This window comes from Heterodontus francisci, chromosome 4 (genome assembly GCF_036365525.1).
Source record: "Heterodontus francisci isolate sHetFra1 chromosome 4, sHetFra1.hap1, whole genome shotgun sequence".
Taxonomy (NCBI): domain Eukaryota; kingdom Metazoa; phylum Chordata; class Chondrichthyes; order Heterodontiformes; family Heterodontidae; genus Heterodontus; species Heterodontus francisci.
In genome coordinates this window covers 89,342,495-89,357,619 of record NC_090374.1, presented here as the reverse complement: position 1 = coordinate 89,357,619, position 15,125 = coordinate 89,342,495, and the positions used below count along the sequence as shown (strand labels likewise).

The window sequence follows — 15,125 nt, the reverse complement described above, 5'->3', positions numbered from 1 at the left end:
ACCGCAGCCTCACAGCTCCAGCTACCCGGGTTCAATTCCAAGTACTGCCTGTGTGCAGTTTGCAAGTTCTCCCTGTGTCTGCGTGGGTTTCCTCCCGGTGCTCCAGTTTCCTCCCACATGCCAAAGACTCGCAGGTGGATAGGTAAATTGGCCATTATAAATTGCCCCTAGGATAGGTAGGTGGTAGGGAAATATAGGGACTGGTGGGGATGTGGTAGGAATATGGAATTAGTAGAGCCCTTTCCTATCCTGAGTGGTGTGAAACAGGGCTGTGTTCTCGCACCCACACTTTTTGGGATTTTCTTCTCCCTGCTGCTTTCACATGCGTTCAAATCCTCTGAAGAAGGAATTTTCCTCCACACAAGATCAGGGGGCAGGTTGTTCAACCTTGCCCGTCTAAGAGCGAAGTCCAAAGTACGGAAAGTCCTCATCAGAGAACTCCTCTTTGCTGACGATGCTGCTTTAACATCTCACACTGAAGAATGCCTGCAGAGTCTCATCGACAGGTTTGCGTCTGCCTGCAATGAATTTGGCCTAACCATCAGCCTCAAGAAAACGAACATCATGGGGCAGGATGTCAGAAATGCTCCATCCATCAATATTGGCGACCACGCTCTGGAAGTGGTTCAAGAGTTCACCTACCTAGGCTCAACTATCACCAGTAACCTGTCTCTAGATGCAGAAATCAACAAGCGCATGGGTAAGGCTTCCACTGCTATGTCCAGACTGGCCAAGAGAGTGTGGGAAAATGGCGCACTGACACGGAACACAAAAGTCCGAGTGTATCAGGCCTGTGTCCTCAGTACCTTGCTCTACGGCAGCGAGGCCTGGACAACGTATGCCAGCCAAGAGCGACGTCTCAATTCATTCCATCTTCGCTGCCTTCGGAGAATACTTGGCATCAGGTGGCAGGACTATATCTCCAACACAGAAGTCCTTGAAGCGGCCAACACCCCCAGCTTATACACACTACTGAGTCAGCGGCGCTTGAGATGGCTTGGCCATGTGAGCCGCATGGAAGATGGCAGGATCCCCAAAGACACATTGTACAGCGAGCTCGCCACTGGTATCAGACCCACCGGCCGTCCATGTCTCCGTTATAAAGACGTCTGCAAACGCGACATGAAATCGTGTGACATTGATCACAAGTCGTGGGAGTCAGTTGCCAGCATTCGCCAGAGCTGGCGGGCAGCCATAAAGACAGGGCTAAATTGTGGCGAGTCGAAGAGACTTAGTAGTTGGCAGGAAAAAAGACAGAGGCGCAAGGGGAGAGCCAACTGTGCAACAGCCCCAACAAACAAATTTCTCTGCAGCACCTGTGGAAGAGCCTGTCACTCCAGAATTGGCCTTTATAGCCACTCCAGGCGCTGCTTCACAAACCACTGACCACCTCCAGGCGCGTATCCATTGTCTCTCGAGATAAGGAGGCCCAAAGAAAGATAGGATTAGTATAAATGGGTGGTTGATGGTCGGCACAGATGCGGTGGGCCCAAGGGCCTGTTTCAGTGCTGTATCTCTAAAAAAAAACAATTAAAAGCATTTACTACTTACTTTGGCAGCCATGGCTCAGTAGTAACAAATTCACCCGATTCATAAGCCTCACTTCAGTGACTTGAGTGCATAATCTAGGCTCACACTCCAGTGGAATACTGAGTGTGCTCCACTGTTGGAGGTGCCTTTTATTGGATGTGACATTAAACTGAGGCCCGAGTGCCCTCTCAGGTGGATGTCTTGGAGCGCAACAGTGACTACACTTCAAAAAATAAATGCAACTCTTTCTTTCCTATCGAAGCTAAAATAAATTTAAACATTTAATAGGTGTATTACCATAGCCATAAACCTACAGGCGCTTATCCATGGTCTCTTGAGATAAGGAGGCCAAAGAAGAAGAAGAAACCTATTCAGGTAACATACTAGAAAACTATAAACCTCCAGAGGTTTCTTGTGATTTTGCAGCTGCACCATGCATGATAAAAATGCGACCTTTTGAATACATCAGACTCACTATAGTTCTATAAATAGCAAATGCATATGATACAAAGCAAAAATGAAAACAGCAATTATAGTTAGCAAAAAAAATGTTGTCCTGGCAAATCACTTTTAAATCTGCCATTCTGAAAAGAGATCGCATTATTTTAATCTTTGCAGTACTGTGTTTACTTTGTCTGGATGCTATTGGGCTTCATTGCTCCCTGAAAAATACAGTCACTTAGCACAGCATTTTCCTTAGTTAACATGTTTTTTAAGCATCACATAGGTTCATTTGATTCCATCTAACATACGAACATACCAATCTGAAAAGAAAATCACAATCGTAAAGTTACTTTAGTTTCTTGCTGCAGCTAAAATCTGACCTTAATTTTAGATCCGTTTTGAACAACTGCAATTACAGGAAATTTGTGTGTATGGCTCTTTAGCCCGGGGGCACAGCCGTTATAATGAGCTGATGTGCGTTAAGACATAGAGATCGATAAACGGGTGTACAAAAGCAAGGAAATTCAGGCATAGTGTAGTTATGTATGTAATACATTCGCACTCGAGTTTCCTTGAGTTTTTTATCCCCTGATTACACGAGTCTCTAAACATAGGAAATTTTACCCCATACAGATTAAACCCCAAATTAATTCCAGTGCCTATTTTCTAAATGGAACCAGATAACGAAACAATTTTTGCTAAAAAAACCAAGAAAAAATGCATTATTTCGTACAGAAGGCCAACGTGAATACTTTTGAACAAAGTAATCTGATCTTTACGAAATCCAATGCTTAAAGAGAGAACTCGACCCCGTCTTCCAAATTTCTCTCCTTAAGGCTGTGATTCCTGCCGAGCTGCATTTCCACAAATACCTGCAGTTCTCCAATACCTTGCTCAAAGGGCCATTCTTCAAGTGTAACCTTAGATTGAGAATCTTGGCAGATTATTTTATTGCAGGAAACTTAAATCCTGTCCTCATCCAGCATTTGTAAATGTGCACTTTTTAGGTGGGGGTCACCAGATAGTACACTGAAGCCCTGCTATTTTCTGCCTAATGTGCCAATGGTTCTGCCCTGAATGAATCTGCTGGTACAGTGCTGTTCCTTCTCTCAGATCACTGTGAAGAAGTTCCTGACATCAGCCTGAAATGTGTCTTTTATAAGCCTGACCCCAAGTTCCACCATCATGGTTTTGTTTTACAAACCTAATTAACTTTGAAATGTTTGAGTAAAAAGTATTCTGTGCATTCCAGAACCAACACAGTTAACTTTGCTTTTGAGACATATGAAACAATCACGACACTGTCAGCTTGTTAGCTTTTTTCCCCCCAGTATTGAGGTCTGAAAACTAAAATGCATTTGACAAAGTTCTGTCTAAAGTCTATAAGTTAGGCTCAAGGTGGTGGGGATACAAGTTAAACCCTGGTGGTTGTTAGGAAATTGTAAGGAGTTATAAAAAGCAGCTGTCATTTGGTATTTCCCAAAGACAAAAGTAAATTGCGCTCCTTCTGAAATACACAAAAGCTTTTATTTCCCTCAAATATGTTAGCGTCAGAAAAAAATTTAATTGGTGTACTAAGTAGACAGTTTGATGCAAAAAAAATTATTCAAAAATGCAGTGATCCTGAAGCCTTGCCCCAGCTGACAATGCAAAGTTTCAACATGGGACTTTTCCTGATTATTCATGGAAAGAATATCGCCTTGCTCCAAGTTTTGAAATACAAAAGCCAACAATGCAATCAGAATAAATTCACAATTTCAATACAAAATAAATAATTATAAAAGACACACTGACCACAGTTTCTGTTGCTTGGGACTGTAAGTGCTGTCGCAAACGAAGCATATCCTTCTCTATTTGCTGAATCCGTACTACTCTCATCTGCATTAGGATGAACTAACGTTAGAAAAAGAAACTTTCTCATCGAGCCAGTTAAAGCTGAATTACTGCAATAGTTACACTTTTTGCATATTTATGTTTGATTGGAGATAAACTTTACTGCATTATAGAACTTTGACTCCCTTTACTCGTTACAAAAGAGGAAGAAGGTGCAACAGAATTAGACTTCGAAATCTATGATTATTTTATTATCACAAAATATATTTTGAACTTTACCAAGAAAGGAATTTGGTATTGATTGCATAAAGTTGTTTAAATTTATTGAGATTCTAATTTAAAATGATACTCCAGTGGCTAAACGATACAAGCAATAACAAATGATTTTGTTCAATTCCTTCAAGAAATTCATAGATCCATTATTTTCGGCACTTATTTTCATATTTTAATTATTCTATATGAAACCATCACAATTTTCTTTAAAATTACACAACTTTGATACTACCTGAGCTCTCTTCTCCATATCCTGACACGTTCCCAGTTGTTCTTCCATTGCAGATCGAATTTGCCGTGCTTCATACTCTAACTGTCTTCTAGTCATGTCTGTCTGCAGAGAAAACTGTCCAAAGATGGCCAAATCAATAGAATTACAACTTCCATTATACAAAGAGACAATAACCTGTCCTTACCCTTCCCCATCTTTGCAGTTTGCTGCTTGGTGTTGCACACATCCTCTACTCTTCTGCCTCCACCCTCCTTTACAAAGTACTCACCTTTCATGTTGTTACGACCAGGTGAGAGAGGTGTCTAGGGTTCCTTTTCAGCCTTCACCTGGTTTTACTGTAACAAAGGTTTAATTTTAAACACACCATGTTTTTAGCTCCCCCTTGGTGAATCCTTATTCACTGCTTTCCAATTATAAGGCAAAGAAACCAGCAGAAACAGGCTTTCTTAGGTTTAAAGAAGAAAGGTTGAAATTTATTAAACTTAAACTCTAATTCGGTTAACGCCTATGGATACAGGCCATGCCCCATACTAGCATGCATACGTGATACACACATGCAAATAGAGACGGAAAAGAGAAGAAAAATAAAGTGGAAAAGTTTGAGGCAATATCTGAAGAGTTGTTGTTATGGTTCTTCGAGCTCACTCTAGAGTTTTTGATTGTAGATAGATCTTACTTTTCGCTGGGGCCCAGCATTCTTCTTAAACCTTGTTCGCTGTAGCAGACTTTTCTCCCTTGGGATTCATGTGCCTTCAGTGGATTCGGAGGCTTGTGAATAAGAGATGGGAGCAGACAGGAGAGAGATCTTCTCAGTCCAGAAGCAAACAGCTTTCTGCCCAAACTGTTTGTACAAATTCAAAGTCTCTTCAAAATCTATCTTTGATCAAGCCTCATGCACCAATACTACCTTTTTGCCCATCATTGATTGGTACCTGGTAATTTTCATCTCTGGAGTTGTTCCATTAGATTAAAAGTGCAAGAAATGTACATTTTTGCCACTGTAATGCCCCTTGGTCACAATGTAACAAAGCTAAAAAGTTCAAGCTAATAATGTGTCACAGCCATGTGATGGGATGTGAGTGGTTCCACTGTTCAACCCCCTACCTGACTGGAGAAATGGTGCAGGAGGAAGGGATTTAGGTTCCTGGGACATCGGGACCGGTTCTGGGGAAGGTGGGACCTGTACAAGCGGGACGGGTTACACCCAGGCAGGACCGGAACCGATGGCCTCGTAGGGGCGTTTGCTCGTGCTGTTGGGGAAGATTTAAACTAGAATGGCAGGAGGATGGGAACCTGAGTGGGGAGATTGAGGAGGAGGAAACAGGGATAGAAACGAAAGACAGGAAACAAAAAGGCAAAAGTGAAAGGCACAGAAATCAAGGGAAAAAAACAAATTGGGCCATAGTGTGAAATAATGCGAAGATGACTAAGAGTGTTAAAAGGACAAGCCTAATGGCATTGTGTCTCAATGCACGGAGTATTCGCAATAAGGTAGGCGAATTAACCGTGCAAATAGATGTAAAATGGACACAATATAGTTGCGATTACGGAGATACGGCTGCAGGGTGACCAAGGATGGGAACTGAATATCCAGGGGTATTCAATATTTAGGAAGGACAGCCAAAAAGGGAAAGCAGGCAGAGTAGCGTAGTTAGGAAAACAGGAAATCAATACAATAGTGAGGAAGGATATTAGCTCAGAGAATTTATATGGGTGGAGCTAAGAAACATCAAGAGGCAGAAAACTTTGGTGGGGGTTGTATATAGACCTACAAACAGCAGTGGTGATGTAGAAGATGGTATTAAACAGGAAATTAGAGACTAGAGTCTGTCACTCTAGAGTTGGCCTTTACAACCATTCCAGGCGCTGCTCCACAAACCACTAACCACCTCTAGGCGCTTAACCATTGTCTCTCGAGACAAGGAGGCCAAAGAACAAGAAGAGACACAAGCAATAAGGGTACAACAGTAATTATGAGTAAATTTAAATCTACATAAGGTTTGGACAAACCAAATTAGCAATAATACTGTAGGAGGAATTCCTGGTGCGCCTACGTGATGGTTTTTTGGACCAATACAATGAGGAACCAACTAGAGAACAGGACATCCTAGACTGGATATTGTGTAATGAGAACGGATTAGTTAACAATCTTGTTGTGCGGGGTCCCTTGGGGAAGAGCGACCATAACATGATAGAATTCTTCATTAAGATGGAGAGTGAGAGAGTTGATTCCGAGACTAGTGTCCTGAATCTAAATAAAGGAAACTATGAAGGTATGAGGTGCGACTTGGCTATGATAGATTGGGGAACGTTACTTAAAGGGTTAACAACGGATAGACAATAGCTAGCATTTAAATAGCACATGGATGAATTACAACAATTGTTCATTCCCGTATGGCGCAAAAATAAAACAGGAAGGGTGACTCAACCGTGGCTTACAAAAGAAATTAGGGATAGTATTAGGTCCAAGGAGGAGAAATATAAAATGGCCAGGACAAGCAGCAAACCTATAGATACTTATTTATTTAATTTAGAGATACAGCACTGAAACAGGCCCTTCGGCCCACCGAGTCTGTGCCGACCAACAACCACCCATTTATACTAATCCTACATTAATCCTGCGGTGACTGCAACAACTACCGTGGAATCTCCCTGCTCAGCATAGTGGGGAAAGTCTTTGCTCGAGTTGCTTCAAACAGGCTCCAGAAACTGGCTGAGCTTGTCTACCCTGAAGCACAGTGTGGCTTTCGAGCAGAGAGATTCACCATTGACATGCTGTTCGATCTTCGCCAGCTACAGGAGAAATGCCGCAAACAACAGATGCCCCTCTACGTTGCTTTCATTGATCTCACCAAAGCCTTTGACCTAGTCAGCAGACGTGGTCTCTTCAGACTACTAGAAAAGATCGGTTGTCCACCAAAGCCACTAAGTATCATCACCTCATTCCATGACAATATGAAAGGCACAATTCAGCATAGTGCTTCATCGGACCCCTTCCCTATCCGGAGTGGCGTGAAACAGGGCTGTGTTCTCGCACCTAAACTGTTTGGGATCTTCTTCTCCCTGCAGCTGTCACATGCATTCAAGTCTTCAGAAGAAGGAATTTTCCTCCACACAAGATCAGGTGGCAGGTTGTTCAACCTTGCCCTTTCTAAGAGCGAAGACCAAAATACGGAAAGTCCTCATCAGGGAACTCCTCTTTGCTGACGATGCTGCATTAACATCTCACACTGAAGAGTGTCTGCAGAGACTCATGGACAGGATTGGGCCGCCTGCAACGAATTTGGACTAACTATCAGCCTCAAGAAAACGAACATCATGGGACAAGATGTCAGAAATGCTCCATTCATCAATATCGGCGACCACGCTCTGGAAGTGGTTCAAGAGTTCACCTACCTAGTTTCAACTATCACCAGTAACCTGTCTCTCGATGCAGAAATCAACAAGTGCATGGGAAAGGCTTCCACTGCTATGTCCAGACTGGCCAAGAGAGTGTGGGAAAATGGCGCACTGACACGGAACACAAAAGTCCGAGTCTATCAAGCCTGTGTCCTCAGTACCTTGCTCTACGGCAGCGAGGCCTGGACAACGTATGTCAGCCAAAAGCAACGTCTCAATTCATTCTATCTTCGCTACCTCCGGAGAATCCTTGGCATCAGGTGGCAGGACCATATCTCCAACGCAGAAGTCCTCGAGGCGACCAACATGCCCAGCTTATACACACTACTGAGCCAGCGGCGCTTGAGATGGCTTGGCCATGTGAGCCACATGGAAGATGGCAGGATCTCCAAGGACACATTGTCCAGCAAGCTCGTCACTGGTATCAGACCCACCGGCTGTCCTTGTCTCCGCTTTAAAGATGTCTGCAAACGTGACATGAAGTTCTGTGACACTGATCACAAGTCGTGGGAGTCAGCTGCCAGTGATCGCCAGAGCTGGCGGGCAGCCATAAAGGCGGGGCTAAAGTGTGGTGAGTCGAAAAGATTTAGCAGTTGGCAGGAAAAAAGACAGAAGCGCAAGGGGAGAGCCAACTGTGTAACAGCCCCGACAACCAACTTTATCTGCAGCGCCTGTGGAAGAGTCTGTCACTCGAGAATTGGCCTTTATAGCCACTCCAGGCATTGCTTCACAAACCACTGACCACCTCCAGGCGTTTATCCATTGTCTCTCGACAAGGAGGCCAAAGAAGAAGAACATTAATCCCATATTCCCTACCACATCCCCACCATTCTCCTACCACCTACCTACAACCTGCAAGTCTTTGGCTGTGGGAGGAAACCGGAGCACCCGGCGGAAACCCACGCGGTCACAGGGGAAACTAGCAAACTCCGCACAGGCAGTACCCAGACCTGAACTCGGGTCGCTGGAGCTGTGAGGCTGCGGTGCTAACCACTACGCAATTGTTGTAATTCATCCATGCGCTCTTTAAATGCTAGCCATTGCCTATCCATTGTCAACCCTTTAAGTAACGTTCCCCAATCTATCATAGCCAACTTGCGCCACATACCTTCATAGTTTCCTTTATTTAGATTCAGGACCCGAGTCTCGGAATCAACTCTCTCACTCTCCATCTTAATGAAGAATTCTATCATGTTATGGTCGCTCTTCCCCAAGGGACCCCGTACAACAAGATTGTTAACTAATCCATTCTCATTACACAATATCCAGTCGAGGATGTCCTGTTCTCTAGTTGGTTCCTCAATGTATTGGTCCAAAAAACCATCACGTATGCACTCCAGGAATTCCTCCTCTACAGTATTATTGCTAATTTGGTTTGTCCAAACCATATGTATATTAAATCTCCCATCATTACAGTTGTACCCTTATGGCATGCATCTCCTCTTCTTCTTTCTGAAGAGAAAAAGACTAGTGAAGACAAATGTGGGTCCCTTACAGTCAGAAATGGCGAATTTATAATGGGGAACAAAGAAATGGCAGACCAATTAAATACATACTTTGGTTCTGTCTTCCACAAAGGAAGACACAAATTACCTCCCAGAACTGTTGGGGAACATAGGGTCTAGTGAGAAGGAGGCACTGCATGAAATCAGTATTAATAGGGAAAGTGTCTTAGGGAAATTGACGGGATTGAAGGCCGATAAATCCCCAGAGCCTGATAATCTACATCCCAGAGTACTTGAGGAAGTGGCCCTAGAAATAGTGGATGCATGGCTGGTCATTTTTCAAAATTCTATAGACTGTGAAACAGTTCCAGCGGACTGTAGGGTAGCGAATGTAACCCCACTATGTAAAACAGGAGGTAGAGAGAAAACAGGGAATTATAGACCGGTTAGCCTGATGTCAGTAGTGGGGAAAATGCTAGAGTCCATTATAAAAGATGTAATAGCAGAGCACTTGGAAAACAGTGACAGGATCAGACAAAGTCAACATGGATTTACGAAAGGGAAATCATGCTTGACAAATCAACTGAAATTTTTTGAGGATGTAACTAATAGAATCGATAAGGGAGAACCAGTGAATGTGGTGTATTTGGACTTTTGATAAGGTCCAATTTTAGAGATAAGCGTGCAAAATTGAAGCACATGGGATTGGGGGTAACGTACCGACATGGACAGAGAACTGGCTGGCAGACAGGAAACAAAGAGTGTGAATAAACAGGTCATTTTCCGAGTGGCAGGCAGTGACTAGTGGGGTACCGCAGGGATCAGTGCTAGGACCCCAGTTATTCACAATATATATTAATGATATAGATGAGGACATATTACATTTAATTCCCAAGTTTGCAGATGACACAAAGCTGGGTAGGAATGTGAGCTGTGAGGAGGATGCAGAAAAGCTCCAGTGTGATTTGGACAGGTTGTGTGAGTGGGTAAATACATGGCAATGCAGTATAATGTGGATAAATGTGAGGTTATCCACTTTGGTGGCAAAAACAGAAAGGCAGATTATCTGAACGGCGATAGATTGGGAAAGGGGGAGGTGCAGCAAGACCTGGGTGTCCTTGTGCACCAGTCGCTGAAAGTAAGCATGCAGGTGCAGCAGGCAGTTAAGAAGTCAAATGGTATGTTGGCCTTCATAGCAAGAGGATTCGAGGACAGGAACAAGGATGTCTTGCTGCCATTATACAAGGCCTTGGTGAGACCACATCTGGAGTATTGTGCGCAGTTTTGGCCTCCTTATCCGAGGAAGGATGTTCTTGCTATGGAGGGAATGCAGCAAAGGTTCACCAGACTGATTCCTGGGATGACAGGACTGACGTATGGAGAGAAATTGGGTCAGTTAGGCTTGTATTCGCCAGAGTTTAGATGAATGAGAGGAGATCTCATAGAAACCTACAAAATTCTAACAGGACTGGGCAGACTAGATGCAGGAAGGATGTTCCCGATGGCGGGGGAGTCCAGGACCAGGGGTCACAGTCTAAGGATAAGGGGTAAGCCATTTAGGACTGAGATGAGGAGGGGTTTTTTCACCCAGAGAGTGGTGAACCTGTGGAATTCTCTACCACAGAAAGCAGTTGAGGCCAAATCATTAAATATATTCAAGAAAGAGTTAGATATAGTTCTTTGGGCTAAAGGAATCAAGGGATACGGGGAGAAAGCGGGAACAGGGTACTGAGTTTGGATGATCAGCCATGATCATATTGAATGGTGGTGCAGGCAGGAAGGGCTGAACGGCCTACTCCTGCTCCTATTTTTCTATGTTTTTATATAGATAGGCTGGTAAGATGGGCAGAGCAGTGGAAAATGGAATTTAATCCTGAGAAGTGTGAGGTGATGCATTTTGGGAAGACTAACAAGGCAAGGGAATATACAATGGATGGTAGGACCCTAGGAAGTACAGAAGGTCAGTGGGACCTTGGTGTACTTGTCCATAGATCGCTGAAGGCAGCAGCACAGGTAGATAAGGTGGTTAGGAAGGCATATGGGATTATTTGCCTTTATTAGCTGAGGCATAGAATATAAGAGCAGGGAGGTTATGATGGAGCTGTATAAAATGCTGGTTAGGCCACAGCTGGAGTACTGTGTACAGTTCTGGTCACCACACTATAAGAAGGATGTGATTGCATTGGAGAGGGTGCAGAGCAGCTTCGCCAGGATGTTGCCTGGGCTGGAGCATTTCAGCTATGAAGAGAGACTGGAAAGGCAAAGGTTGTTTTCCTTAGAGCAGGGAAGGCTGAGGGGAGACCTGATTGAGGTATACAAAATTATGAGGGGCATTGATAGGATAGATAGGAAGAAACTTTTTCCCTCAGCAGAGGGGTCAATAACCAGGGGGCACAGATTTAAGGTAAGGGGCAGAAGGTTTAGAGGGGATTTGAGGAAAAATGTTTTCACCCAGAGGGTGGTTGGAATCTGGACCACTCTGCCACTCTACCTAGGGCGGCACAGTGGCGCAGTGGTTAGCACTGCAGCCTCACAGCTCCAGCGACCCGGGTTCAATTCTGGGTACTGCCTGTGTGGAGTTTGCAAGTTCTCCCTGTGTCTGCGTGGGTTTCCTCCGGGTGCTCCAGTTTCCTCCCACATGCCAAAAACTTGCGGGTTGATAGGTAAATTGGCCATTATAAATTGTCCCTAGTATAGGTAGGTGGTAGGGAAATATAGGGACAGGTGGGGATGTGGTAGAAATATGGGATTAGTGTAGGATTAGTATAAATGGGTGGTTGATGGTCGGCACAGACTCGGTGGGCCGAAGGGCCTGTTTCAGTGCTGTATCTCTAAATCTAAAAAAAAATCTAAATCTAAAGGGGTGTTAGAGGCAGGAACTCTCAACATTTAAGAAGTATTTAGATGTGCACACGAAACGCCAGGTATTCTGCAATTCTCACCCTCTGACTCCTCAAAGCCTTTCCACCATCTACAAGGCACAAGTCAGGAGTATAACTGAATTACTCTCCACTTCCTCGATGGGTGCAGCGCCAGCAACACTCAAGAAGCTCAACACCATCCAGGATAAAGCAGCCCACCTGACTGGCATCCAAAAAAAAGTCCATCACCTTAAACATTCACTCCCTCCACCATTGGTGCACCAAGGTTACAATGTGTACCATCTACAAGATGCATTGCAGCAACTCACCAAGGCTTCTGCGACAACACCTCTCTAATCTGTGACTCGTAAAGGCAGCAGGCACATGGGAACACCACTGCCTGCAAGCTCCCCCACAAGTCACATACCATCCTGATTTGAAATTATATAGCAGTCCTTCATCGTTGCTCAGACTAAATCCTGGAACTCCCTCCCTAACAGCACTGTGCGTATACTTTCACTAAGTGGGCTGCAGCAAGTTCATCACCAGCTTCTCAAAGGCAATGAGGGTTGGGTAATAAATGCTGGCCTTGCCAGCAAAGCCCACATCCCATGAACGAATAAAAAAAATCTAATGAAATGAAAAATTAGATTACAGCTTACTTAGCTAATAAAATATGGGAATGTTACAAAATTACATGTTCCAATCTATATAATCAATTACTTTGCAGAAAAAGAGAGTCAGGAGAAATTCAACTTACATTTTCTGTGAGAGGGAGATTATCAATCCTCTTGGTGAGATTTTGAAGTTGTGCATAGTACCAATCCTTTTCCTTCTCTTCCTTTTCAATCTCAGCAAGTAATAAAGACCTTGCAACAAAGACAAACTGTATGGTTACAATGCACCTAACTTATTTATGGGACATCTAGACAAGTCATGTAAAAAAAAAATCAGTTTGTTGATGGATGCAATTCTGTCTTTATTTTCTCCAGTGAATCTTCCATGGCATTTCTCAGGTTAATTTAAATGTCATGCTGTGTTGTAAAGACAGCAGCTCTATGCAATGTAATGCAGAATGTATTTTTATTCTTATGCCAAGGTGAAACTACACCTGTTAAGGGTACAAAGTCTAACTGTTGTTAAGTAAACAAAGTCTCAGGTCACAGTTCAGTAACGGATGGGGCTCCACAGCAGTCCCAAAGACTACTGCCAGCACCTGCTCAGCCCCCTCCTAAACGCCTCCCTCCAAATCCCCTGCCCCTCTATCCTGCCCAAACTGATGACTGCTTTGCCAGCAAACTGTCTTTGGATGCACAGCAGGCACCCGCAGTTCGGTGGTCTAACTGAAATGGGGTCTGACATCCAATCTGGATCTGGCCTTGGGGCCTGCGCCCAGTTCACGACAGTAGGCTGGTGCTATACAATTATTCCCTAATGAGGTCTGGTTCCGCAGATATGCCGATGACACTCAGCTCCACCATCCATCTCAACCCCTCCACTACCTCGGTGTCTCTAAACCTTCTCTGCCTCTCTCTCCTCCTTTAAGACGTTCCTCAAAACCTACCTATTTGACCAAACTTTTAGTCACATGCTCTAATATTTTCTTATGTGACTCGTTGTCAGACTTTGATAATGCACCTGTGAAGTGACTGGGATGCTTACTATATTAAAAGGTTCTATAAAAATGCAACTTATTGTTGTTGTGTTGTCAGACAACTTGTCTGGCATCCAGTCCTGGAAGAGACGCGATTTCTTCCAGTTAAACTTTGGGAAGATGTCGGGATTGATATTGGCCTATGCCACAAACTCTGTGCCATTCACCACGGCTTCCCGTTCCCTCCATTATCATAGCTTGAAGCAGGCTGTTGGCAATTTTGGTGTCTTATTTGATTCCAAAATTAGCTTGTGACTCCACATTTTCTCCATTAGAAAGTCTGCCAACTTCCATCTGATTAACATCACATATCACTGCCACTGCTTTAGTCCATCTGCTGTTGAAATCCTCATTCGTGGCTTTGTCTCCTCCAAACTTGATTGTTCCAAAGCTCAGGGATGGCTACATGCACTGCTGTTGCCTTGTTAGTCTCCCATTCTCCACCTTCCATAAACCTCTGCACATCCAAACTCTGTTGCACATATTATATCCACACCAAGTCCCGAACACACATCATCTCTGTGCTCGCTTACAGACATTAGCTTCAGTCGCTTTTTTGGAGTCCGCAGACATGCAGTTAAACACAGAAATTCAGAAGTTGCTGTCAGTGATCCACTGCTCCTCCTCAGGGTGTGCTGAAGTTCTTGCAGATGGAAATCAATTAGAAATCACTGATTTGACGTGAACATCCACTTTTTACGCTATTAGTCTTGCTGTAAAAACCCTAAAAATAGTTATGCCTTGTTGTATGAGCTGTAATTGGAGATTTAACAACGTACTAAGTCATAATTACTGAACAACCACTCTGGCCCTGCAAATCTAATTCTACATTTGTGGAATGTTAAATTTTTCCATTTCATTCTAAAATTTCCATTGATATCTTAAAATAGTAAAAATTATTTCTTTTTAAAGTTTATGATATTTCAATGTATATGTCCCAATCTTTATTTTGCTTTTTGCAAAATTGTAACAAGTGAATAATAAAACCTACTTGTTACTTCCTGTTTGCTATCTGTGACAATTCTTCAATGTGATTGGCTGCTTAGCCTGCTTGATGGCATCACTGTTGCTGGATGCCGGAGATCTGCTAAAGCAGGCACCAGAATGAAATTAGTTTCAGGAAAGGTGAAATCCACACCACAGAGATCGCTAGATCTTTGTGGACATCTTTCTTCGAGGTCAGTGGTGAGTGTTGTCACTTTGCTACTGACTGCAAAATCCAGGCCATTATTTCAATTCAAATTCAAGAACACATTTGACTGAGGTATCAGAGGCAGCCCACAAATAAGCATCGTTAAAAGAGGAAAGAAAATGAGCAAAAAAATCAAGAGTGGCAAGATAACAAGCTACCACCTTAAACCAAATAGAAGCTGATCCTTCAAACCAGCAAAGAATGACACTGCAGAAATCAAGACAACAGTGTGTGAAAGCCATAATTCAGAATCAGTGGCTCA

General features: G+C 43.5%; 1 protein-coding gene across 10 annotated transcripts in view; it reads right to left on the bottom strand.

Annotated features, from left to right (window-relative positions):
- apc (APC regulator of WNT signaling pathway) overlaps positions 1–15,125 on the bottom strand; it is a 263,447-nt gene that overhangs the window by 59,497 nt on the left and 188,825 nt on the right. For all 10 annotated transcript variants that reach the window (XM_068029831.1, XM_068029833.1, XM_068029832.1 and 7 more), the window contains 3 exons: positions 12,778–12,886; positions 4,313–4,426; positions 3,769–3,852 (listed from right to left, as the gene is read on the bottom strand). In XM_068029831.1, the coding sequence (XP_067885932.1) occupies positions 3,769–3,852; positions 4,313–4,426; positions 12,778–12,886 (307 nt within the window). The remainder of the gene's footprint in view (positions 1–3,768; positions 3,853–4,312; positions 4,427–12,777; positions 12,887–15,125) is intronic.